The 26,799-nt window shown below is 44.6% G+C and overlaps 1 protein-coding gene and 2 non-coding genes across 3 annotated transcripts; all 3 read right to left on the reverse strand.

The window, feature by feature from the left end:
* Nucleotides 1–1,130: 1,130 nt before the first annotated feature.
* On the reverse strand, nt 1,131–10,298 carry nop58 (NOP58 ribonucleoprotein homolog (yeast)). Its single transcript, XM_039757818.1, has 16 exons — nt 10,096–10,298; nt 9,777–9,853; nt 9,607–9,659; nt 9,302–9,426; nt 8,912–9,048; nt 8,635–8,699; nt 5,112–5,246; nt 4,842–4,987; nt 3,627–3,753; nt 3,166–3,329; nt 2,943–3,077; nt 2,774–2,835; nt 2,412–2,563; nt 2,112–2,258; nt 1,848–1,954; nt 1,131–1,765 (listed from the first exon to the last, which is right to left on the reverse strand). Exons 1-16 carry the CDS (start codon nt 10,138–10,140, stop codon nt 1,709–1,711), a joined length of 1,734 nt encoding a protein of 577 aa, XP_039613752.1. The 5' UTR covers nt 10,141–10,298; the 3' UTR covers nt 1,131–1,708.
* Nucleotides 4,716–4,799, reverse strand: LOC120532007. Its single transcript, XR_005634195.1, has one exon. It is a non-coding gene; the product is annotated as a small nucleolar RNA SNORD11B (small nucleolar RNA).
* On the reverse strand, nt 8,777–8,868 carry LOC120532005. Its single transcript, XR_005634193.1, has one exon. It is a non-coding gene; the product is annotated as a small nucleolar RNA SNORD70 (small nucleolar RNA).
* Nucleotides 10,299–26,799: the final 16,501 nt, after the last annotated feature.

The raw sequence follows: 26,799 nt of genomic DNA on the forward strand, positions 1-26,799 counted from the left end.
GACAGCACGTGCTAAAAGGTTCACAGCAGATGGACATTTGTAAATGAAATAGTAAGTGAAAAATAAAGATCCTTAAAGTCCACTCAGTGTGGACTCCAACACCACCTCGTTTGCCAAGTGCAGGTGGCTCGGCTCTGCTTTAGCTGCACCACCGACATGCCAGCGGACCTCAACATATGTGGAGAAATGAAGACTGGCAGTGGGTAGAGAGGATTAGAGGGGCTGGCAGAATCGACATCAATACATCACACCCCCCTCCAGGGCCAGGTACAGATATGAAAGGCGCTATATAATAGACAGGGATGGGACAGGAGATCAAGGCGCTATATTATATACTGGGTTAACAAGGTCCTTATTGTCTCTTATACGAGTACAATGTCCAGTGAGATTATGACTTGTGTGCTGCGCCGCATACAACAAACCACAGGTCTCAAGGTCCACGACGGTGATGCATGTGAAAGGCGCTATATAACACAAATAAGCATGAAAGGTGCTGCATACTGGCTTTCCTGTGTACAGTCCAGTGACATCCTAGCCTTCCTGCACTAATCAGCAGGTTCCCACTCTTTAGGGCCATGACTGGTGCTAGCTTTGAAAGGCGCTATATAAAAGGCTTACAGGGAACCCCCACTTTTCATGGGCAGGTTCCAGTGGCATTCTGACTGGCAGACTCATCAACATGCAACACACTAGGATTAGCGAGTATAGAAACCTCAGCTAGACGGACATGAAAGGCACTATATACTCATAAGTCATTGTGTGTGCCCCGCACTTCACGCGTGTATCAACATGCCACACAACCACTCTCTGGTGCCACGAGTAGATGTACCCCAACCTTAAAATATCTGCCCTCCTTACCCTAAATGAAGCCGAGTCTGAACACATCGGCCTCTGGTGCTGAAACTCCAGTACAGGTTTACAGGGTCCCCTACTGTCACATGCAGTCTCCTGTGAAATGTCCTCCTCCACTTCACCACCCCACAACTCCATCATCAGTGCCAAGAAAGGTGCCGTGCAATGTTAAAGGTGCTATACTGGACATTCACAGGGCCCCATGAAACTCTGACCTGCGTGTCCCCACAGTTACAGTCACTACCTGATCTTGAAACATCTGCCATCACTAATCTCAATGAGTATCTACACAGCCTCAAGTTTTATTTACATATCGTGATGCCATGTTTGCCCGGCCTTTACAGTCGATGGAACCAACCATTCCAAGGCACTTTACAAGCTTTCAACAAGGTGAACAAGACCATCAAAGCTTGTTATACTGAATGGCCTCTTCTTGTCAAAATTGTTCTACCAGAAATGTACAAGTGAAGAGATGAAGGCGAGCAGCTCAGGGTCACGGAGTGGGCTTGTGACATGGACTTGAACCAACATTACTTCAGCTTACCTCTGCCTTACGCCCACCTATGGAGATACCACCTTACTGTGTGTCACATAGTGCTACTCTCAAATGAGCCCCACATTCCCCTGGTGCATGAGACCCTTAGAGTTGGCAGGACTTCTGTTTTTAAAAATGCCAGCAGATGTCTGGTAGTTTAACATTAGCTTTAGTTAAAGAAGGGGAAAAATATACAGGGGGACACAAATAAGTCACAAGAAATAAAAAAGCAGCATGTGACAATACAGTACATGAAGTCGCACACCTGCTGACCGGCTGTCACAAAACTGACAGGTTCAAATAAAAAGTGCAGCAAGCACTTCAATCCTCCTCTTCCTCCACTTTCGTTTTCTTTTTCTTCTTCTTTTTTTCCGATGTCTAAAGGAAGATGAAATATAATGAGCCCCGGGGTGAAGGCTGGCACCTCATTACTCACCCGCGCTTTTCGACTCGGGCTCACCTGCACTGGGAGCTCAGGTTCTTCCTCAGCCTCCTCTGTCATGGCCTGCTTTTTGTCCTTTTTCTTCTTCTTCTTAGGCTGCTCCTCTTCTGCCTCAGCTACTGTTTCTGTCAAATAAAGAAAATTAATAGTAAGGATTAATGGAAACTTCATAAGAGGAATGTGGCTTGATGATCCAAAAAGGACTCTGTGCTGACCCCATGTCACTGAGCCCATTCACTCTGTCACACCAACATCTTGACTCAAGTGACCCCTCGTCCCCACCTGCTTCCTCGGGTGCTCTCTTTTCTTTCTTGACTTTCACAATAATGGCGGCTTCCTCCTCCTCCACCTCTTCTTCAGGAGTCTTGTGCTTTTCTTTTTTCTTCTTCTTCTTTGGAGTCTCCGTCTCCACATCTTCAGCTGTGGCTTCTACAAGAAAGCCGGTAGCAGTCATTCCCAAAACCGTTCTTGTCAATTTGGGACACCAAGCACATATAGCAGTGGTGGTTTGTACACCCCAGTAAACTGTTGCCACCATAAATGCCAGCTTATTTGCCATCTATTTTACAGGCTTTTCCTTACCCTCTACTGCTGGCTCCTTCTTAATTTTTTTCACTTTCATTGCAACAGTGACCTCTTCACCCTCTTCCTCCTGCTCCACTTCTTCAAACCGCCTTTTCTTTGACACAGGAGGCAACGTGGAGTCACCAGAAGGATCAAAAGTCTTCACCTCACTGCAGTTAAGGGAGAGAACAAAACAACAAGAGGGCAGACATGAGGATTCTGTGGGTCAAAGTACTTTATGAAAGATACCCAGCTTGGGTCTTTCAGAAGAGGTAGTGACTGAAGTTGCCCTCACTGTTTGTCAGGCAGCCCTTAATGGGATTTCTCATCACCAAGTCCCCAAAACACAGAACTGGCTATTCTTTACCAGGACTTCTTACCTCTTGTACTGGTATTTATCTGTCCGTGCCAGTGCTTTGCCTGTGCCACTAATTCTTCTGATCTGTTGAGAGAGGTTAGTTTTGGGGAGAAAAACGACTCATAAATAATGGAGTCTAACAGTGGGGTATCCACAACAATCACATGCCTACATAAGGATTCACCACTTACCCCCCTCTCCTCCAGGTGCCTTAACCTGGCTTCCAGTTTGGCTCTGTGTTCTGCTCCAATTTCTGCATTGGTGTCCTCTCCAAGAGCATCATAACGAATGGCTAAAGCTGTTTTGGATGCCAGCATCCTAGAAATCTACAGCCAAACAACAGCTGATGAGGCAACTGGCCCATAATACACAAAGGAGGGACAAAACTAAATCTGCGCTTGGAGGACAGCCTACCTTGCCCTTATTTTTGGGAGTAGTCTGCCCCACTAATGAGGCGTGATAGATCAGACCATACTTGGGAGTGTCTTTTTTGGACTTCAGAGCTCTAAAAAGAGCCTTCTCTGCTCCAAGGATCTGCACAGTTGATGCTGGGTGTTTGGCCAAATTCAAGAGAGAACCTAAAAGAGACAATAAAGGGTTACACTTTGCTAGCAGTAGTACATGACCCTCAGCTGGGTCGTCTGTTTTACAAGTATGGGCCAGATGACAAACACACTAGTGTCTTCTCAGTTTTAAGATGTAAGCACTTCTTACAGGGAGAAATGCTGTTGTGCTTCTGATTTTAAAGGGGCTTCTAGTGGTCGATTACATTTATACAACATTCAGTTTGCTAGCCTTTAACTACACACATCTCTCAGCACATAAACACCACTGACAAAAATCTACCCTGAAAATAAAAAAAAGACAGAACTCACCTGCATGTGCGATAAGTCTGGCACCCACAAGCTCACCCACCAAGATAGTCAGATTGGGGGCAATCGCCATCATCCGGTTCTTCAGATAATCATATAGCTGTGTGCGGTATTCAGAGATCTCGATAACCTGGACAGGGTGGACATAAAAAGGCCTTAAAATCAGCTGAAAAGACCAATGATTTATGTCGGCCCTTGTCAGCTATGGTTAGGTGTTCCAAGCTTGCAACTGTTTTCTAGATGTCTGTCTTTAGAGTTAAACAATATTTATTTCTATAGCACATTTTCATATAAATGATGTAGGTCAAAGTGCTTTACAAGATGCAGAAAGAAAAGGTTTATTTTATATTTATATATATAAGATTAGGCAATAGTAAGTAAGAAAGAATAAAGTAAGGTCTGATGGCCAGGATGAAGCAGCCATAGAATTCCAAGATTATGCATTTAACAAGACCATTGTAACTTGCTGTAGTTCTTACAGATGTAAGGCCAGGGGTCTACCAAGATGACTAAATAGCTGGGCCTATGGAGTAAGCAGCCCACAGTAGTACAAAAAAAATACTGTATGGCCACATTTCTAGCCTAGGGGAACTGATGGTGGTTTTGCTTTACAGCTAAAAACTGGCTACATCAAGTTTGTGTTAATTAAATAAAAAAAATACTAATTAGGCCCCATTAATGTGAAACATAAACCCACAATAAGATGCTGTGGTCTGAGAGGGGGTTACCTTACAAATTCGACCAAGCCCAGTGGTGAAAAGCAGAGGCTGTACAACTGAAATCAAAATCTGTACACTGTAATGTGTTTACATGTTCCACTTTTTATTGGCTTAAGAACAATTCTGACAGATTAAGGGGACAGCGAAAGATTTGATAGGCAAAATTAAACGCCAGAGTTAAATGTTTGGGTTGGATGGAGTGTGAATATGAAAGCACTTTAAAAGGACACCACTGGTTATGCTTGGCTATATATGTAGCAGAGTACAACCAGCTTTGGCTGAAACAGAGACCCCCCCAACAGGGTCTTCTGAGCAGCCAAAGACACAATAGCTCATCACCAGAACACCACACTGGAGTCATCACAGAACAAAGAGTTGGCTCAGATGAGGTAGTGACTTAGACACCCACATGATTGTTTCAGGAGTGAGACAAAAGTCATCATCATCACTGCTAACCCTGCTAGCAAAGGCCTTTGAAGGTTTTATGGCGAGTGCATACCTGCTGACATAAATGCAAAATATTGCAGATATCTTCCTCTGATACTTCTGTTCCCATGGAGATCTCTGCTGCAGTTTTCACTTCAGCTTCCACCTCTTCTGGAAGAATGTCTGAAAGATCTGTGCTGGCAACATTAACCCTGTCCCCTGCATTGAACCAGCACAAAATAAAACACTTCAGCACAAGAACTACCAAGAGAAGCTGGGCTTAAGAACAGAAGAAACAGGACAAGAAAAACACCGACATGCACACGCCACAGATCCCACTCACCTACTCTCTGTACAGATTTACAGTAAGCCAGGTTGTCTGAGATTATTTTTCCAAGTTCTGGAAAATGCCAGCCATACCATTCTCTGCAGCGCATGATGTAATTGTTCAGCTCTTTGTCCAGGTCATCAAGGAGAGCTAGGGAACACAAGAGTTTAACCTGAGCAGTTAGTATGTGAACATAGCATTATTACTAACACATCTGGCTGACACCTGAGATACAACTGGTTACGTGTGTTTTGGTTTTCCAATTGGAAAACCAACAGTCTCAGCAAAAGGATTTAAACCAGGGGTTCCCAAAGTCTGTCCTGGGGCCCACTGTGGCTTCAAAGGTTTTGTTTTAAACAAATTCATAATCAGTGACAATAACCGATCTCATTTAATTAGCTGGTATTTTTCCTCTTCTTTTACTCTACATTCAGAAAAGCACAGTAGTGTTTTTTTACATTTATAAGATATTTAAAAATATTACTGTTTTTTGCTATTGATTTAAATGCTTAACTTTCTTTTGTTGATTTCATTATATTTGCTCTTTATCTGTGTAGTTTGTTCCTTTCATTGTATCTTAACAATGACAATTAAAAAAGCAGTAGAGCAGACTCCCAGGCGAACACTGAATTATGAAAGGCTGCAACTACTTTAAATGTCAGAATAACTAATTAGTAAATAACGGATTAATTAAAATTATAACACCTGGAAAGTAGAATGAAAATCAAGATGAAAATATTGGTTAATAATAATAATAATAAATAATAAAACACACACATTATTCCCATATAACTGATTAGTACATTTTAATTTTTTTTTAGCCAAAGAAAAACCTGCAGCCACCGTGGGTCCCCAGGACTGAGTTTGACAACCCCTGATTGAAAAACCGTAAGCTCAGGGTTTGAAGTTCAAAGCCTTAGCCACTGCACCACACCGACTACCAGCACATTATTCTGCATAATGGAAATTTCCAAAGTTACCACTTGTGGCCTCCGACCATCCAGTTTGCTCTGTTGCTCTGTTGAGTTTGCACTCAAATGAGTGTCTCCTTAGAATTCCAAGAACAAAACTTAAAAGAAGTGGTGAGGCGGCCTTCTGCTGTTATGCACCTAAAATCTGGAATAGCCTGCCAATAGGAATTCGCCAGGCTGATACAGTAGAGCACTTTAAAACACTGCTGAAAACACATTACTTTAACATGGCCTTTTTATAACTTCATTTTAATCGTAATTTAACTTAATCCTGATACTCTGTATGTTCAATTCATCATAACAACTATTCATGGTGGCTCTAAAATCGGTACTGACCCCTACTCTCTTTTCTGTTTCTTTTTCCGGTTTCTTTGTGGTGGTGGCCTGCGCCACCTCCACCTACTCAAAGCTTCATGATGCTCCAACAATGATGGACGGATTAAAAGGAAGAAGTCTACGTGACCATCATCATCATCAAGCCCTTCCGTGAGAACCCTAAATCCAAAGAGGACTGTTTCATTTATGTTAGGTAGAATGCCCAGAGGGGACTGGGCGGTATCATGGTCTGGAATCCCTACAGATTTTATTTTTTCTCCAGCCGTCTGGAGTTTTTTTTGTTTTTTCTGTCCCCCCTGGCCATTGAACCTTACTCTTATTCGATGTTAATGTTGATTTATTTTTTATAATTATGTCTTTCATTTTTCTATTCTTTAATATGTAAAGCACTTTGAGCTACTGTTTGTATGAAAATGTGCTATATAAATAAATGTTGTTGTTGTTGTTGTTGTATGTTCGAGTTTTGTGTCACTGTTAAGTGCACAGAAAAAAAGCAACTCAAAACTCTAAATTACTTTTAAGATAAGTAAACTTGGCATATGAAGTGTTTATTACATCACACCATACAAAAAACAAAAAAAAGGAGGCGATTATTTTACATAATACTTGGCTGGGTTAGGGTGGGTAGCAATTAGGCTCACTTAGAGCTACCAACTGGAAAATTCATGTGTATGACCTTCTAGTACAAAGCTTACATTTGTTCCATACATCACAGTGTTAACCCTATAGTAACATTTTACCAGAGACCAAGTAGCAAGTTTAAAACTGAAGTAGCTAAAATACTAAGTTACAAAGCAAACCAGGCCAAGAAAAACCACAACCTACTATTTAAACGGGTCTCTTATTAACTGAACTATTGTATTAGTGGCAGTAGTTCTGAGTCTAGTGAAATGAAAAGCTGTGCACATGAGCTACAGCCTCCCACAACACCCAAACACAAAACGTTTGCTCAACAGCAACCAAACCACCTGCTCTTCAGAACATGTAATGCGTTTAATGTAATGTTTGGGCCTGGTTGGTACTGGGGTGGAAGACCATCTAGGAAAAGCACAGGCTGCTGCTAGAAGTAGTGTTGGTAAGGCCAACAGCGCACACCTACTTGTGATCTGTGTGTGGATCCCAGTGTTTTGGGGGGGGCTTGGGGATGCAAGCAGGCTTCCAGAGTTGATTTGATTAATATAGTGTATTAGTCTCCAAGGGGAAACAGTCTTTTTGCATAATAATAATATAATAATTCTTTGCAGTTATATAGCGCTTTTCTCACTACTCAAAGTGCTCAGCAATTGCAGGTTAAGGGCTTTGCTTAAGGGTCCAACAGAGCAGAGTCCCCATCAGCATTTACGGGATTCGAACCGGCAACCTTCCGATTGCCAGCGCAGATCCCTAGTCTCAGAGCCACCACTCCGCCTAATTTTCAGATACAATTATTTACATTTTTGTTTTTCCAAATGAGGCACAGCCATTGTACAGCACCCCAGGACCAGTTATCAGGTTAAATGTAACAAGAAGGTCCCGACTCTGTTGTCAGAAAAGATTCCTGAGCATCTTTTCTAAAGTGTAGGGTGTATCTCCACTGCCTGGTCATTTTGACTCCCTAATTAACCCTCGTCTTTTTCTGACTAACACTCTCTCTCATTAACCATTTAATACATAATATAACTACACTGGTGCATAAATGGCATCCACATCATCCAGGAGGATGCTAAACATTGGAGGTTATTGAAGTGGATACCCTACTTTATACGGGAAATGGTTTGATTAGGTTAGAAAAGTGCTAGATACTGTACTTCAGTATTCTATCATGTCCCTGGACAGTACCAAGTTTAAATAAAAAAAAAATTAAACAATAAAAGGAAGAAAAACTCAGATGTGAGTAACACAGCAAAATAATCCATTCAGGTATACCCATGTTCCAGTCTGTAAGCTCAAAAGCACTCCAGTTAACAACAAGGAACATGTTGGGACCCTTCTAGACGGCAGTTAGCTGTACCAATTATTGCCATCATAACACAGTATATAAAGTTCAAACTACCTAGGATTTCTCTTTTTTTTGTAAATGTTTTGATTATGAAACTACATCTTGACAGGGGAACAAGCAGAACTATGAGGAATGCATAATAATGCTTAAAACCCACAATGTGAATGACTGATGAAGTTTTAATGGGGTTACACTGGATGGGCAGAGCAACTTGCCAAAGTAAATCACTTGGTTGTGAGAGGAAGATACTTACAGATGGCCTGCACAATCATGGTATCCACCTTGTCTGGGCTGAACTTTAGTTTGTAGCGAGACAAGCTGTTCAAGGGGAAAAAAAAAATATATATATTGTGCATCAGAAGCAGGAGGCGGTCATGGGCACTCACATTGTTTCTTTAGCAGTTGTCTCAGTGGTAGTGACGAATTCTGATAAAAATACCTCACACAGAAAGTCAGTCAATCAGAATGCATCATTGACAACAGTAAAATGTAAGACTGTCAATGCACAGTCCTAACCAGTTGATAAATACCTGTGAGCCAAACCCAAAGACATTGCAGCGAACTCCCTAGGAGGAAGACCAGTGATCAATCCATCAAGCTGGGTGCGGATTCCTCTCATTAGCTCAGCTACTGCTGGGCTGTGCACACAGTTCAAACTCAGCTTATCCTGAGGGTGTCAAAGAAAGAATAAGTTAAAGCATTTTCCAAGGACTGCCTTAAAAGGTAAGCATTGAAAGAAAAGTCATTTGGAGCCTTAACAGTTTATTTTTTTAACAGTGCACACTTTACCATCTCAGAGGTAGTGACGAATATTTCAAATTTTCATCACAAGAAAGCAGAAAATTTGGCATGCATCATTGATGGGTGTGCAAAACATGTTCAACTGCTGCCTGGCTAGACGGCTCAAAAGATCAGCTGACCTTAATGACGCCCCCCAGCTTCGCATCACTGATGGCCAATTCCTCATGGGCCTCCTTGGCTACCACCTTCTTCAAAACTTTCTTCAAACGTTTCCCAATCTTGCCCTCCACTAGCGCAGTGGCCGCTTTTGGGTAAAGAAAAAAAAGACTACATTTAAGCAGACGCCGCAAATCAGAGCGCTTTACCTTTTAGGTGGGCACTGCTTGAATGAAATGCCCTGAAAAGAGACGGGCACGAAATGCCACGCTGGTGCAGATAGCGCACCTTTTTTTCGGTATTGTGTGGCATTCCGGGCGCTCAGTACCTGCTAAAGCTTCAGTGGTGTCCTGGAACTTCTCGAAGTGTTTAAGCTTCACTCTGCGGAAAGTCAAATACAAAATCAGTTGGCGGATCTGGACAAGCGCGCCGGGTGGCCTCGTGCTGGCACCGTGCAACTCAATCAAGACACGCATTTCGGTCCCATAGCTTACTTACATCTTGTTAGCCTTTTCCGGACTCTCAAACTCCTTCCACAGGCTATCTACCTCTTGAAGTTTCCGCTCGTTCAGAACCTGAGAGAAAAGAAAGAATCGTCAAATGAGGAAGGAGGCGGGCTTGCTGGTTTCATGGGGGCGCTGCGCTATACGCAAGGCCGCAGGCGAGTCTGCTACGGAGGCCCCACTCTACGGAATGAAGCCCAAGACCTGGAGGTTTTCGTGTAGGTATATGTGGGGATACCCATGTTCGACAAATGAACACCTTAAATGACTTTTTACACTTCCTGAGGGGTCACCCGCCACCATGCAAAACTCACCTTAAAGATTGCGTAGCCCGCCGCGGTCTCGAACAGCACCAGCATTCTGATTCAGAAAAAGACGACGCTACGTAGGAAGAGAATCGGGGCCGCTGTCCCACTGAACAGCTCCCGGGATGTGTGGACGGCAAAAAATACCGAAATAAAAACTTCTGAAAACTGCGCGCTTCTTCTGCACTGCAACGACACGCGCTCTCCACTCACCACGCGGACACTCGAGACGGGAGCATGCGCAGTAGCCAGCAAGCGTCGGCGCCTAACCGGAAGAGGCGGGCTCGCTCGTACGCAAGCGCACAGCGGAAACCGCGAAAGGAGATGATGACAGCAGCTGGTGGTCGACTTTCGGCTGACTTGGGCTAGTGAGGAGCCAGCAGCAAGCGAGGGGTAGAAGAGAGCGGCTGGTGATATTCCATAGAATGATAAGAGAAATTCCCAATGCACTATATTGGGATATGTAAGTCATTGTGTGCTGATGATGGGACAGAACTTTTAACTTTACAGTTAAAAATGTTAAGGGAACAACACAAGAAGTGGAGACGTGGGGTACACAGTAAGGATTCTGGGTCTCTGTGGCAAAACCACTGGTTGTTTGTTTTAGTAAAAGATCGTCAAAGCCGACAATAGACCTGAGATACTAAGGACAATCTAGACAACAGGTGTCAGTGGTGTCATTTCCTGGGAAGGTGGATGGATATGAGATTTACCTTGATAAAATAATAGGAAAGTGCAATGTTTTTCTGAATGTCATTAGAAGTCTGGGGTTTAATCGAATGACTCCCAATACACTTTGTTGTGCATTAATGAGACCAGTCATAGATTATGGGGGCATCGCTTACAGGTCTGCTGCTCCCATCTGTATTGGAAAAGGTAGATGAAATAGAAGCATAAGGCCCACGTATGTGGTGTGGAGCATTTAGATCTCCTCCTGCCTCTGTGATACAGGAGAAATGGGCCCAATGCCGTTATATATTTACATAAGCTTTAGTTAGGTATGACATATTGTGTACATCTCTATGGTCATGAAGAAGATCTTTCAACAAAGAGTGTATTGAAAGACTGTTGGGAATATCTGAACAGCCGGATTAGTAGTTTTGGATGGATTGGTAATAAACATGCAGAAGACATGAATCTTACTGTTCATCATGTGTGAAATCAGAGTCGCCAGTCTGTAGTCATTTAAGACTTTTGGTAGCACTCTCAAGGGTATTGGGACCACAGTAGATGGTGTAGGAGGAGAGCAGGTAGATAGATAGATACTTTATTAATCCCAAGGGGAAACTGACATACTCCAGCAGCAGCATACTGATAAAAACAATATTAAATTAAAGAGTGATAACAATGAAAGTATAACATCCATCCATCCATTTTCCAGCCTGCTGAATCCGAACACAGGGTCACGGGGGTCTGCTGGAGCTAATCCCAGCCAACACAGGGCACAAGGCAGGAACCAATCCCGGGCAGGGTGCCAACCCACCACAGGACGCACACAAACACACCCACACACCAAGCACACACTAGGGCCAATTTAGAATCGCCAATCCACCATGTCTTTGGACTGTGGGAGGAAACTGGAGCGCCCGGAGGAAACCCACACAGATACGGGGAGAACATGCAAACTCCACACAGGGAGGACCCGGGAAGCGAACCTGGGTCTCCTAACTGCAAGGCAGCAGCGCTATCAGCACTACCACCGCACCACCCGTCGCTCTGCCACGCATGTCAAACTGTCCAGCTCCGTGCCTGCAATACAGCCTGCCTTCCTCACCAGTTTGTCCAGGCGTGAGGCGTCCTTCTTCTTTATGCTGCCTCCCCAGCACACCACTGCGTAGAAGAGGGTGCTCGCCACAGCCTTCTGATAGAACATCTGCAGCATCTTATTGCAGATGTTGAAGGACGCCAGCCTTCTAAGGCAGTATAGTCTGCTCTGTCCTCTCTTACACAGAGCATCAGTATTGGCAGTCCAGTCCAATTTATCATCCAGCTGCACTCCCAGGTATTTATAGGTCTGTACTTTCTGCACACAGTCTGCTCTGATGATCAGGGGGTCCATGAGGGGTCTGGACCTCCAAAAATCCACCACCAGCTCCTTAGTTTTGCTGGTGTTCAGGTGTAGGTGGTTTGAGTCGCACCATTTAACAAAGTACTTGATTAGCTTCCTGTACTCCTCCTCCTGCCCACTCCTGATGCAGCCCACCATAGCAGTGTCATCAGTGAACCTTTGCACGTGGCAGGACTCCGAGTTGTATTGGAAGTCCAATGTATGTTGGCTGAACAGGACCGGAGAAAGTCCAGTCCCCTGTGGCGCTCCTCTGTTGCTGACCACAATGTCAGATCTGCAGTTCCTGAGACGCACATACTGAGGTCTGTCTGTAAGATAGTCCATGATCCATTGCACCAGGTATGAATCTACTGCCATCTCTGTCAGCTTGTCCCTAAGGAGCAGAGGTTGGATGGTGTTGAAGGAGCTAGAGAAGTCCAGACACATAATTCTTACAGCACCACTGCCTCTGTCCAAGTGGGAGAGGGATCGGTGTAGCGTGTAGATGATGGCATCCTCCGCTCCCACCTTCTCCTGGTATGCGAATTGCAGAGCGTCAAGGCGTGGTGGACCTGTGGCCTCGGGTGGTGAAGCAGCAGCCACTCCATGGTCTTCATCACATGTGACGTCAGAGCGACAGGCTGGAAGTCATTCAGCTCACTGTGACGTGATAGCTTTGGGACTGGGGTGATACAAGATGTTCTCCAAAGCCTCAGGACTCTCCCCCGTTCTAGGCTCAGGTTGAAGGTGCGCTGTAAAGGACTCTCCAGCTCCAGCGCACAGGCCTTCAGCAGCCTGGCGATACTCCATCTGGACCCGCTGCTTTGCTGGCACGGAGTCTCCTCAGCTCTCTGCTCACCTGGGCTGCTGTAATTGTGGGTGGGGATGTCTCTCCTATGCTGGTAACAGCAGAAGGATGGGTAAAGGGTGCAGTACTCTGAGGTGAGAGTGGGTTAGGGTGGTCAAAACTATTGAAGAAGTTGTTCATTTGGTTTGCTCTCTCCACGTCTCTCTCGATGGTGGACCCCGCTTCGAGCTGCAGCCAGTGATGATCTTCTTCCCATCCCACACTTCCTTCATGCTGTTATTCTGTAAGTTCTGCTCCAGCTTTCTCCTGTACTGCTCCTTCGCCGCCCTGAGCTGGACTCGGAGTTCCTTCTGCACACACTTGAGCTCATACTGATCACCGCCTTTAAAAGCCCTTTTCTTCTGGTTCAAAAGGCCTTTGATGTCACTTGTAATCCATGACTTGTTGTTAGCATAGCAGCGTACTGTTCTTACTGGAACTACAATGTCCATCCAGAAGTTGATGTAGTCAGTAGTGGAGTCAATGACCTCCTCAATGTTCTCACTATGTGACCCTTCAGGATATCCCAGTCCGTAGTTCCAGTTTCTCAGAGCCTGCTCTGCCTCAGGGGACCACTTTCTGAATGAGCGTGTGGTTGTAGGTAGCGCCTTCACTCTTGGTTTGTAGTGAGGCTGAAGCAGAACCAGGTTATGATCTGTTTTCCCAAGTGCAGGCAGCGGGGTGGCACTGTATGCGTCTTTAACGTTGGCATACAGTAGGTCGATAGTCCTATTTCCCCGGGTATCCTGCCTGAAAAGGAGGATGGTGTCTTACCTGGATAGGAGGCCAGAGCTGAAGGACAGATGGATTGGCTGGCAGGACAAGAAAATAATGTTGTGCCCGGCTGGTATATAATAATGGATGGATGAGTCAGAAGCAGTTCCATCACCCATATGCCAGGTGGCAGTGGTCCTTGTGTGGCAGTCCAGTTGGGACACCTGCAGGGATGTTTGGGTCTTGGAGTCCGGAAGTGCAACCCTGTCAGGGTCATTGGGTGTGCTGATAGAGGGTGCTGTCGGAAGAGGGCATTGCTACATTCTCTATAGCCCAGAAGTGCTTCTAGGAAGATATAGTGTAACATCGGAAGCATTTCCGGGTTCAGGGAGTCAGGGTCAGGAGGCAGTGGGCAGCATTCAACTGGAGGAGAAAAGCAGAGGCTTTGGTTTAATTTATTGTTATTTTGGCTGATTTTTGAAAAGGTAGTTTTGGGAACGTGCTTGTGGATGAAGAAATATGATTTATTTTATCCTAGAAACGTGTTGGGATTCACTGTGTCTGTGGTTTGGGGCTCAGGGTGCGCCCCCTGGTGGTTACAGCATTTTCCATAGGGCAGGAACCCATAGCAGGATCAGAGGACTCCGACTGAAGATAATGTAATGATGCAATTCCCTACCACAGTTGCACCAACACCCAGTAAATGCAGGTTTGACAGTTCGATGTGGTGGCTGATCTCTTGTTGTAATGGATAAAGTGATAACCTGGAGGGAGAGCGCATGATGAAGAATGTTAAGGTAGTGTGGAAGATCATGAGGGTCTGCATTGCGTTGGGGAGACTGAGAACATGGCGGGTGAAAGCTCTCACATAATCTGACAGATCTGACTGCAATGCTGCAGAATCCATGAAGGGTGAGAAGGGTCCTGCGCAATGCAGCAGGCCTCATAGACGCAGAGTTTGAAGAACGTGTCAGAGTTCCAGACGTTTGCTGCTGGCGTACCTCACTGGCTCACAGCAGACCTCTATCACTGAAATGCATTGCAAACAGATTCGAAAGGAAGCCAAATCAATTCTGTCAGACAGTAGCCATCCTCTTTTCTCTAAATTCCAGCAATTGCCATCAGGCTGCAGATTTAGGTTTCCAGAGGTAAAGAGCAACGGATTTAGCCTTGTGTAGTCTCGTCTTGTTTAGTTTGGATCTTTTTTGTCTTCATTTCACTTTTGATTTTTTGAATAAATGATTTATGAAGATGCATCATGGCTTTAATCAGGGGTTTCATGGTTTTCCTTTCCCTTGCAGGACATCTTTGTTGCTTTTCAGACATGTAAAAGTATTTTGGAATGGTTAAAGCCAGGTTCCCATTATGGCTGATGCAGGCCTGAAAACCTGCCTCTTGAGTTAACAATGGATGTGAAAATGTTGTTTCGGACATTTGTCCAAATTCTTCCTTACAAATTGTTTTCCGCTATGAGGTATTCTTGGGCCGTCACATCACGTTTAAGCTCAGCCCACAGATTTTCAATGATGTTCACTTCTAGCGACAGCGAAGGCCTTGGGTATCTCAAGTTACTTCATAGTAGATTTTGAAGTGTGTTTTGGAATGTAGAAGCCACCCTTCTTTCACCTTTTAGTTTCCTGACTCACTGTCCAAGACTGTATCCACTCAAATTTTAAGTTTTCATTTCTGGTTGTCTGAAGAAGAGGCCTGAGTTGCCTCAAAAGCTTGCATATTGTAATCTTTTTAGTTAGCCAGTAAAAGGGGTCATCTTGCTTGGCTTCTTACTACATTCACAATGGCTAACACGGTACAACACCCTAGTACTTCATTTCTGGTCAACAAAGAGAAGAGATTTTCAGCTTTCAGCTCCCATGGGAGGAAGCGGCTCATCAACTCTTTAGTTTCAGAGGAAGGTCATCGTGGAGAATGTGAGAGCAGAGTGCTACCCTGAAACCTTCTTCAGAATTCTCTTAAGAGTTCAGCAAGTGTGCTGGGGAGAATCGTAGATGGGATGAGCACGACAGGTTTATGAAGGAAAGTGGAACCTCTCGATGTCAATGTCAGTTTATTTATAGAGCACATTTAATACAACATCAGCAGCGTTGCTGTAGCCACAGTGCTTCACGTAGAACATACAAGACGTGTAAGACAAAAATCCATAAAACAACCGATAGGACTAAGAAGGTGGGATTGATTACCAGTATCACTGAAGATCATGAAAAGCTAAAGAACACAAATGTCTCATTTTAAACAAATCAATTGAAGGTGCATCCTGAATGTAGCAAGATATAGAATTCCACAGACGAGGCGCAGCGGCTGTAAAAGCTCAGAACCCCTGTAGTTTTACACTTAGTATGTGGGACCACAAGAGACACCTGACCGATAGATGTAAGCTCTCTGGATGGCCGGTGTGAAAGACACAATTCAGCTAAATATTAGGGAGCAGACCCGTGTATTGATTTAAAAACCAGCAGCGAAATTTTAAAACCAATTCTAAAACTAACCGGCAACCATTGTAACGAGGCCAAAATTGGGGATACAGAGGCAAACTTTCCTGCTCCAACCAAGAAACGAGCAGCAGCATTCTGAACCAACTGCAACCTGCGAATCAGGGATTTGCTGATCCCAGAATACAATGAGTTACAGTTGTGATAGACGGCCGGCAGTTCAACCCGACTGGGACGCCCACAGAATGGGAGGATGGGGGAAGACAAACTTCTTGGGACACTGCTTCCCGCAAGATGTTAGATGGCACCTTCTCTGCAACGTAGCAGTGCCCCAGATTCCCGCAGGGCACCTTGGGACATGTAGTTTTATACCACAGCCCTGCTGGGTACCGTAGGTGCCACCAGGGGACGCTGCAAGAGTACATGGGGAGTCATGTCCTCCCCATAGCCTGGAAGTACTTCTGGGCTGCTTAAAGAACTTGAGTTCTCCTTCTGGGTTGACTGCTGAAGACCCAGCAGGCGAGCCAGAGTCAGGTGGAGGTGGACAAAGCTTGCTGGGAGGTGTGGAGGAGATATACACACTCACCTAAAGGATTATTAGGAACGCCTGTTCAATTTCCCATTAACGCAATTATCTAATCAACCAATCACATGGCAGTTGCTTCAATGCATTTAGGGGTGTGGTCCTGGTCAAGACAATCTCCTGAACTCCAAACTAAATGTCAGAATGGCACAGAAAGGTGATTTAAGCAATTTGGAGCGTGGCATGGTTGTTGGTGCCAGACGGGCCGGTCTGAGTATTTCACAATCTGCTCAGTTACTGGGATTTTCACGCACAACCATTTCTAGGGTTTACAAAGAATGGTGTGAAAAGGGAAAAACATCCAGTATGCGGCAGTCCTGTGGGCGAAAATGCCTTGTTGATGCTAGAGGTCAGAGGAGAATGAATGGGCCGACTGATTCAAGCTGATAGAAGAGCAACTTTGACTGAAATAACCACTCGTTACAACCGAGGTACGCAGCAAAGCATTTGTGAAGCCACAACACGCAGAACCTTGAGGCGGATGGGCTACAACAGCAGAAGACCCCACCGGGTACCACTCATCTCCACTACAAATAGGAAAAAGAGGCTACAATTTGCACGAGTTCACCAAAATTGGACAGTTGAAGACTGGAAAAATGTTGCCTGGTCTGATGAGTCTCGATTTCTGTTGAGACATTCAAATGGTAGAGTAAACAGAATGAGAACATGGATCCATCATGCCTTGTTACCACTGTGCAGGCTGGTGGTGGTGGTGTAATGGTGTGCGGGATGTTTTCTTGGCACACTTTAGGCCCCTTAGTGCCAATTGGGCATCGTTTAAATGCCACGGGCTACCTGAGCATTGTTTCTGACCATGTCCATCCCTTCATGACCACCATGTACCCATCCTCTGATGGCTACTTCCAGCAGGATAATGCACCATGTCACAAAGCTCGAATCATTTCAAATTGGTTTCTTGAACATGACAATGAGTTCACTGGACTAAAATGGCCCCACAGTCACCAGATCTCAACCCAATAGAGCATCTTTGGGATGTGGTGGAACGGGAGGTTCGTGCCCTGGATGTGCATCCCACAAATCTCCATCAACTGCAAGATGCTATCCTATCAATATGGGCCAACATTTCTAAAGAATGCTTTGAGCACCTTGTTGAATCAATGCCACGTCGAATTAAGGCAGTTCTGAAGGCGAAAGGGGGTCAAACACCGGATTAGTATGGTGGTCCTAATAATCCTTTAGGTGAGTGTGTATACATATATATATATATATATATATATATATATATGGAGAGAATTGCAGTTATTATTGTATTTACTTGTGTTTATTGTGGCTGTGGTGCTTGGAGGCGCTGAAAAGAAAGAAAAAGAAATTCAAAATCTTCTTAGTGCTTTTAACCCTGTGTCCTGCGTGTCTGTCTGTTGGGTTTAAAGGGGCAACAGTGCCACCCAGCGTCCACACAGTAATCAAGTCGAGAAAAAAATAAAAGCAGGAGTAACTCTCTTAAAATCCCTAGGAGATAGAAAAGGCTTCACCATGGCTGAAAGACAAAGCTGGAAGAAAATTGGATTGGATGAAAGTCACTTCCAGTTACAGAACCAGTGCCTTCCCATCAGTGAGTTATTCCATCCAAGCCGGGCATCCTTCCTTGAATTATGGGTCTTTGTTCTTGCTTGAGTCCATCTCACGCCTTCTTGCCTGAAACAGTCATTGCAAAGGTGTCAGTGCTACTCAGATTTTCACCTTTGTTATCAGAGGCTGGTCCCGATACCAAGAGCTTGGCCATTTAGTTTGGAATTTGCTCGATTGGATGTCTCTATCCCCATTAAACCTTCCTCACTCACACGCCAGCCTTGGAGCGTAATTTACATCCTCTTTTCACAAGAGAACTACTTCATGGATTTAGATCGGTTTTTTTTTTTTACAATTTGCTTGAACATTCAGGTTGAGTTTGTGACTTCTCTCATCGCGCTAAGAAACATAGCTTGCTCGCAGGTGTGATACATTAACGCTAAACCGAGACAGAGGGGAGGGGGAAGCGTCACGTCAGGAGTGGGGAGTCCGTCTACCGTTGTGTTCCTCACCTCCGCTTAGCTGGTGATACCTTTTTGTTTATTGTTTGTCCCGTTTCACTACTACGTGGGCAGAGTTGCAGGGGACAGCTAGTCTCTATATATATAAAATCCAACATCTGTCTGTCTGTCTGTCTGTCCGCTTTTCACAAGAGAACTACTTCATGGATTTAGGTTTTTTTATTTTTTAAATTTGTTTGAAGATTCTGGTTGATTTTATGACTTCTGTCATCGCGCTAAGTATCAGAGTTCACTTGCCGTACCGATTTATTTGTGTGAATCCAAGAGACGCAGAGGGGGCCGGGGCCCACCTCACTCACGTGCCAGCCTCAGAGCGTACCTTACATCCACTTAGCTAGCGAACAAGAGAACTTCTTCATCGGGTTTTTTCCTATAATTTGCTTGAACATTCTGGTTGATTTTGTGACCTCTCATCTCATCGCGCTAAGTATCAAAGTTTGCTTGCGACAACGATTTATTTGCACGAATCCGAGAGAGAGGCTGTGGGCCGAGAAAAGGATGGGGCGGTACCCTCCTCACTCATGCGCCAGCTTCCATTCAAGTCGCTCTATATCTCTCGCCACGTGTTGGTGTGCATCTTAGTTCAGCTTAGTTAGCGATACCTGTTTGCTCAGCAGACATTATCACCTAGAGATTGTTAAGGAGTAACGTTTGACATTTTTGAGAGACGTGTGTTTTAGAGGGTGGCTGCTCATTGGCAGAGATATCACGGCCTTGTGCTTTTCTCCCCATGCGGACGATGCTCTCCTGTCCGAGCTGAACACGATTAGATGCATTGCCAATGTTAGACGTCGAAGCATACCCACCTTATGCTTGGTCAGAATTGCATCTTTTTTTTTAATTGGTTATAAGTTTAGTACTATGTGGGCAGAGCTGTGGGGGGACAGCTAGTATAGTAAATAAAATAAACATTAATATGAATGTAGTGAGAAGTCAAGCAAAATGACCCCTTTTATTAGCTAACTATAAAGATTACAATAGGCAAGCTTTCGAGACAACTCAGGCCCTTCTTCAGGCGAGATGTAATCTTGAACTGACATTGAACTGGGATTGGCTGGGAAATATTTAATTTCTTTAGCTGGTGTAAAAAGTACAAGCGCTGCTGAGCTTTCTTCACATTACCTGCTTAAGTTTAAAAATGAGGACAACACAACAAAGTTTAGGGCAGATTTCAAAATCCTCCTTTTAACATTCTCAGGCGCTGTCGCGAGTGGCAGCCTTTCCAGCAGCTCCGTGTACCACTTTATTTTTCTACCTTTTTCTCTATTTTACTGATCGCTCCTATCACTTTCTTTTATGCGGACTCGTTCCCTGGACACTTTTTACTACTATTTTGTGAATTTCCCCTTGGGAATAATAAAGTATCCATCTATCTATCTATCTATCTATCTATCTATCTATCTATCTATCTATCTATCTATCTATCTATCTATCTATCTATCTATCTATCTATCTATCTATCTATCTATTATATAGTGCCTTTCATATCTATCTATCTATCTATCTATCTATCTATTTATCTATCTATCTATCTATCTATCTATCTATCTATCTATCTATCTATCTATCTATCACATATTTCTCCTTTTCTGGTATCTGGCAGGCTGGCAAGGTGAATAAGGCTTTGAGGTTGTGGGTTCAAATCCCACTTCTGCCACCACGGTGTGACCCTGAGCAAGTCACTTCATCTGCCTGAGCTCCAACTGGAAGAACAAAAAGAGAAACTGAGCACACCTCTGCTTGCCATTGATGTTAGATCTCTCCCCACATCATTAAAATATTATTACATTGCAGTCCTTCCTGTCTAAATTTCCCTTGCGATTCCTCGACTTGTCTCCTTCACCCTTTGCATGTCATTATAAAATGCTTCTGATTTTCAGCTTCCCTGCACCTCTCACATTTCCCATTTACGTTTTCCCGTCGTGCGCAGGTATTTGCTCAGTCCTCAATGACCACGGCAGAGTCCAGTGCTCATTTCCTCGCCTTCTTCTTTCCTTGAAGGAGGACACTGAGTGCCACCCTGGCTAACCTTTGGATGGCATTTATAAAAGTGTCTGCCTTTATCACTGTTATCCCAAGTGACTTGCCATTCAGGTATTCCAGCCTTATTAATCGTGGTGTGGATTTTCTTTTTCTCTTGTGTCTAGAGCAGCTCTTGCCAGTTTGCCTTTTATTTCATCACCCTGAAGTCCTGCAATCCAAACAAACCAGATAAGTACGTTGCTCATATATACTGTAGAGAGCGCCGTTCATTTATGTAGTGTTTCTAGATTCACGTCTGTGTGACCTGACAGCCTTTCACTCTCTGGAGCCAACAGCAATGACTGTGAAGTGGTTAATATTACTCTCTTCTTCATGTTTGTGTCAGTTACCCATTCCAGGGCTAAATAAAAAAAAAAATATATCGTCAATATTTCAGCTGAATATCCCGACGAGTCATCAGAATGCCACTTTCAGATTCTTTCCTACCTTTTTATCAGATCCTACATCCATCCATCCATTACCCAAACTGTTATATCCTAACTACAGGGTCACGGGCATCTACTGGAGCCAATCCCAGCCTACACAGGGCACAAGGCAGGAAACAAATCCCGGGCAGGGCGCCAGCCCACCGCAGCCACCGGCCTACATCAGGACAAAAATCACAAGACATCCACTCAAGAGAAACAGCTGTCTGATACGTCAGAGAATTAAGGAAGCTCTGATCGGGTGTTTTAAGGCCGAAAGCCATCACCGACTTCATGTTACTTGATTGGCCGATTCCAATTCAGTTTTATTTTCTTTTTCCCCTTGAAAAACGTTTTACACGAATCTCCTGCATAACCAGGGAAACGACCACAGGCGTGACCTGCCATTTGTTTATTACCAAAAGGAAATTCTGCAGGCTTATTTGTTCAGTGACCATAAAATACTAAAAGAAATAACATTTCCTTACAATGCATACTTTAACTAATAAAATATGTGCAAAATTATTTATCCATAAAACATATGGCATAAAAGATAATAAAATCTTTCTTTTAACTCCAAGCTGTCACATTGTTTTATTTTTTCTATAATGTACTTAGGTGGCGCAGTGGTGGCGCTGCTGCCTCGCAGTTAGAAGACCCGGGTTTGCTTCCCAGGTCCTCCCTGCGTGGAGTTTGCTTGTTGTCTGCGTGGGTTTCCTCCCACAATCCAAAGACATGCAGGTTGGGTGGATTGGCGATTCTAAATTGGCCCGTGTGTGTGTGCTTGGTGTGTTTGTGTGTGTCCTGCGGTGGGTTGGCACCCTGCCCAGGATTGGTTCCTGCCTTGTGCCCTGTGTTGGCTGGGATTGGCTCCAGCAGACCCCCGTGACCCTATTCGGATTCAGCGGGTTAGAAAATGGATGGATGATGAAATTAAAAACTGTAGTCTAACAAAAATCAAAATAAAACAATCTATATCTACTCTCTCTCTCTCTATATATATATATATATATATATATACACTCACCTAAAGGATTATTAGGAACACCTGTTCAATTTCTCATTAATGCAATTATCTAATCAACCAATCACATGGCAGTTGCTTCAATGCATTTAGGGGTGTGGTCCTGGTCAAGACAATCTCCTGAACTCCAAACTGAATGTCAGAATGGCAAAGAAAGGGGATTTAAGCAATTTGGAGCGTGGCATGGTTGTTGGTGCCAGACGGGCGGTCTGAGTATTTCACAATCTGCTCAGTTACTGGGATTTTCACGCACAACCATTTCTAGGGTTTACAAAGAATGGCGTGAAAAGGGAAAAACATCCAGTATGCGGCAGTCCTGTGGGCGAAAATGCCTTGTTGATGCTAGAGGTCAGAGGAGAATGAATGGGCCGACTGATTCAAGCTGATAGAAGAGCAACTTTGACTGAAATAACCACTCGTTACAACCGAGGTATGCAGCAAAGCATTTGTGAAGCCACAACACGCACAACCTTGAGGCGGATGGGCTACAACAGCAGAAGACCCCACCGGGTACCACTCATCTCTACTACAAATAGGAAAAAGAGGCTACAATTTGCACAAGCTCACCAAAGTTGGACAGTTGAAGATTGGAAAAATGTTGCCTGGTCTGATGAGCCTCGATTTCTGTTGAGACATTCAAATGGTGGAGTCAGAATTTAGCGTAAACAGAATGAGAACATGCATCCATCATGCCTTGTTACCACTGTGCAGGCTGGTGGTGGTGGTGTATTGGTGTGGGGGATGTTTTCTTGGCACACTTTAGGCCCCTAAGTGCCAATTGGGCATCGTTTAAATGCCACGGGCTACCTGAGCATTGTTTCTGCCCATGTCCATCCCTTCATGACCACCATGTACTCATCCTCTGATGGCTACTTCCAGCAGGATAATGCACCATGTCACAAAGCTCGAATCATTTTAAATTGGTTTCTTGAACATGACAATGAGTTCACTGGACTAAAATGGCCCTCACAGTCACCAGATCTCAACCCAATAGAGCATCTTTGGGATGTGGTGGAATGGGAGCTTCGTGCCCTGGATGTGCATCCCACAAATCTCCATCAACTGCAAGATGCTATCCTATCAATATGGGCCAACATTTCTAAAGAATGCTTTCAGCACCTTGTTGAGTCAATGCCACGTAGAAATAAGGCAGTTCTGAAGGCGAAAGGGGGTCAAACACCGGATTAGTATGGTGGTCCTAATAATCCTTTAGGTGAGTGTATACAGTATACAGGGTGGGCCATTTATATGGATACACCTTAATAAAATGGGAATGGTTGGTGATATTAACTTCCTGTTTGTGGCACATTAGTATATGTGAGGGGGGAAACTTTTCAAGATGGGTGGTGACCATGGTGGCCATTTTGAAGTCGGCCATTTTGGATCCAACTTTTGTTTTTTCAATAGGAAGAGGGTCATGTGACACATCCAACTTATTGGGAATTTCACAAGAAAAACAATGGTGTGCTTGGTTTTAACGTAACTTTATTCTTTCATGAGTTATTTACAAGTTTCTGACCACTTATAAAATGTGTTCAATGTGCTGCCCATTGTGTTGGATTGTCAATGCAACCCTCTTCTCCCACTCTTCACACACTGATAGCAACACCACAGGAGAAATGCTAGCACAGGCTTCCAGTATCCGTAGTTTCAGGTGCTGCACATCTCGTATCTTCACAGCATAGACAATTGCCTTCAGATGACCCCAAAGATAAAAGTCTAAGGGGTCAGATCGGAGACCTTGGGGCCATTCAACTGGCCCACGACAACCAATTCACTTTCCAGGAAACTTTCCAGGAGGAATGCTCGGACCTGACACCCATAATGTGGTGGTGCACCATCTTGCTGGAAAAACTCAGGGAACGTGCCAGCTTCAGTGCATAAAGAGGGAAACACATCATCATGTAGCAATTTCGCATATCCAGTGGCCTTGAGGTTTCCATTGATGAAGAATGGCCCCACTATCTTTGTACCCCATATACCACACCATACCATCAATTTTTTGTTCCAACAGTCTTGGAGGGATCTATCCAATGTGGGTTAGTGTCAGACCAATAGCGGTGGTTTTGTTTGTTAAACATTCACACTCATCACTGAACAAAATCTTCTGCGTAAACTGAGGGTCCTGTTCCAATTTCTGTTTTGCCCATTCTGCAAATTCAGTGCGCCGATCTGGGACATCCTCGTTGAGATGCTGCAGTAGCTGGAGTTTGTAAGGGTGCCATTTGTGAGTAGCTAATATCCGCCCAAGGGATGTTCGACTAATGCCACTCTCCAGTGACATGCGGCGAGTGCTACGCTGTGGGCTCTTGCTGAATGAAGCTAGGACAGCCACTGATGTTTCTTCATTAGTGACAGTTTTCATGCGTCCACATTTTGGCAAATCCAACACTGAACCAGTTTCACGAAACTTAGCAAGCAGTTTGCTAACTGTAGCATGGGAGATGGGTGGTCTCGTAGGGTGTCTTGCATTGAAATCTGCTGCAATGACCCGGTTACTGCGTTCACCAGACATCAACACAATTTCTATCCGCTCCTCACGTGTTAACCTCTGCGACATGTCAATGGCTGTAAACAAAGAGAAACTTGTAAATAACTCATGAAAGAATAAAGTTACGTTAAAACCAAGCACACCATTGTTTTTCGTGTGAAATTCCCAATAAGTTTGATGTGTCACATGACCCTCTTCCTATTGAAAAAACAAAAGTTGGATCCAAAATGGCCGACTTCCAAATGGCCACCATGGTCACCACCCATCTTGAGAAGTTTCCCCCCTCACGTATACTAATGTGCCACAAACAGGAAGTTAATATCACCAACCATTCCCATTTTATTAAGGTGTATTCATATAAATGGCCCACCCTGCTTATTTTAAAACCTACATATTCAGGTTTGGTATCATTCTTTTCAGAATTTATCAAACTTTAATGTGATGTTGTTAGATTTCCAAAGTCCACGAGACGGGACTTGGTGCCAAGAGATTTAACCACACCCGGGGCTGGAAATAAAAGACAAAGAGTAGGACAGCTGCTGTACAGGATTTTAAATGTTTGAAGCACCACACGAGATTCAGATCACACGGCATGGCAGCAGCAGCAAGTCAGCAATTGATCGAGCAAAGAGGAGGTAAAAAAGAAAGGTGCATTTGATTCCCATCGTATCAGCGTTTAAGAGGGGGTTTCGGAGGAACGACTGCGTCTCCTTGGGGTGCGTTCAGCCCCCCTCTTCACAACGTAAGTGGCAGAGACACAAAGTGGCTGGCGAGTGAAGCAAACAGGGGGAACCCCCTAGTAGTATACCCACATACAGTATATACTGTATATATACATATATATACACACTAAATATACTGCTTAACCAAATGAAAGGAACCCTTTTTAATGAGAGTATCACATCAAGTCAGAGACACTTGTGGGCTATTGATCTGGACAGTTAAGTAGCAGAGGGACTTGCACTAGAAGGGTAACAATGAGATTAACTCCAAAAAAAGGAATGAATGGTTTAACAGTGGGTGGCACGGTGGCCCAGTGGGTAGTGCTGCTGCCTCGCAGTTAGGAGACCCAGGCTCGTTTCCCAGGTCCTCCCTGCCTGTGTGGAGTTTGCATGTTCTCCCCGTGTCTGCGTGGGTTTCTTCCCACAATCCAAAGACATGCAGATTAGGTGCATTGGCGATCCTAAATTGTCCCTAGTGTGTGTGCCCTGTGGTGGGCTGGCACCCTGCCCGGGGTTTGTTTCCTGCCTTGCGCCCTGTGTTGGCTAGGATTGGCTCCAGCAGACCCCCGTGACCCTGTAGTTAGGATATAGCGGGTTGGATAATGGATGGATGGATGGTTTAACAGGTGGAGGGAGGCCACTGAGATTTTTCCCTTCTCATCTGTTTTTTCACTTGTTTTGTATTTTGTCTGTGGCCAGTGTCACTACTGGTAGCATGAGGGCACCATTGGACCCTACAGATCTGGCACAACTTCATCAATCAGAAGGTTTGCTGTGTGCCTCCCAGCACAGTCATGGGCATGGAGGAGATTCCAGGAGACAGACAGGCAGTTCCTCTAGGAGAGCTGGACAGGGCCCCTCGTAGAAGGTCCTTAACCCATCAGCAGGACCCACCGCTATCTGCTCCTTTGGGTAAGGAGGGACAGGATGAGCCTACAAAATGACCTCCAGCAGGCAGGCAGGCAGGCCACTGGTGTGAATGTTTCTGACCAAACAATCATGAGGGTGGCCTGAGGACCCGATGTCCTCTAGTGGGCACTGTGGAGCTTGATTGGGATTTGCCATGGAATACCAGAACTGGCTTTTCACAGATGAGAGCAGGTTCACCCTGACCACATGTGACAGACGCGACAGGGTCTGGAGAAGCCGTGGAAAACGTTATGGTGCCTGTAACATCGTACAGTATGACTGGTTTGGTGGGGGGTCATTGATGGTATGGCGAGGGGGAGGCATATCCATGGAGGGACTCACAGACCTCTACAGACTAGACAATGGCACCTTGATTGCCATTAGGTATCGGGATGAACTCCTTGGCGCCATTCACAGACCCTATGCTGATT

This window comes from Polypterus senegalus, chromosome 6 (genome assembly GCF_016835505.1).
Source record: "Polypterus senegalus isolate Bchr_013 chromosome 6, ASM1683550v1, whole genome shotgun sequence".
Taxonomy (NCBI): domain Eukaryota; kingdom Metazoa; phylum Chordata; class Cladistia; order Polypteriformes; family Polypteridae; genus Polypterus; species Polypterus senegalus.

Coding starts and splice junctions, on each gene's coding strand:
- nop58 (XM_039757818.1), bottom strand. CDS start 10,140: ATGCTGGTGCTGTTCGAGACCGCGGCGGGCTACGCAATCTTTAAG. Junction 5,247..8,634: donor CATGATTGTGCAGGCCATCT/GTAAGTATCTTC, acceptor TGTGTTCCCTAG/CTCTCCTTGATGACCTGGAC. Junction 1,766..1,847: donor AACCTGAGCTCCCAGTGCAG/GTGAGCCCGAGT, acceptor ATCTTCCTTTAG/ACATCGGAAAAAAAGAAGAA.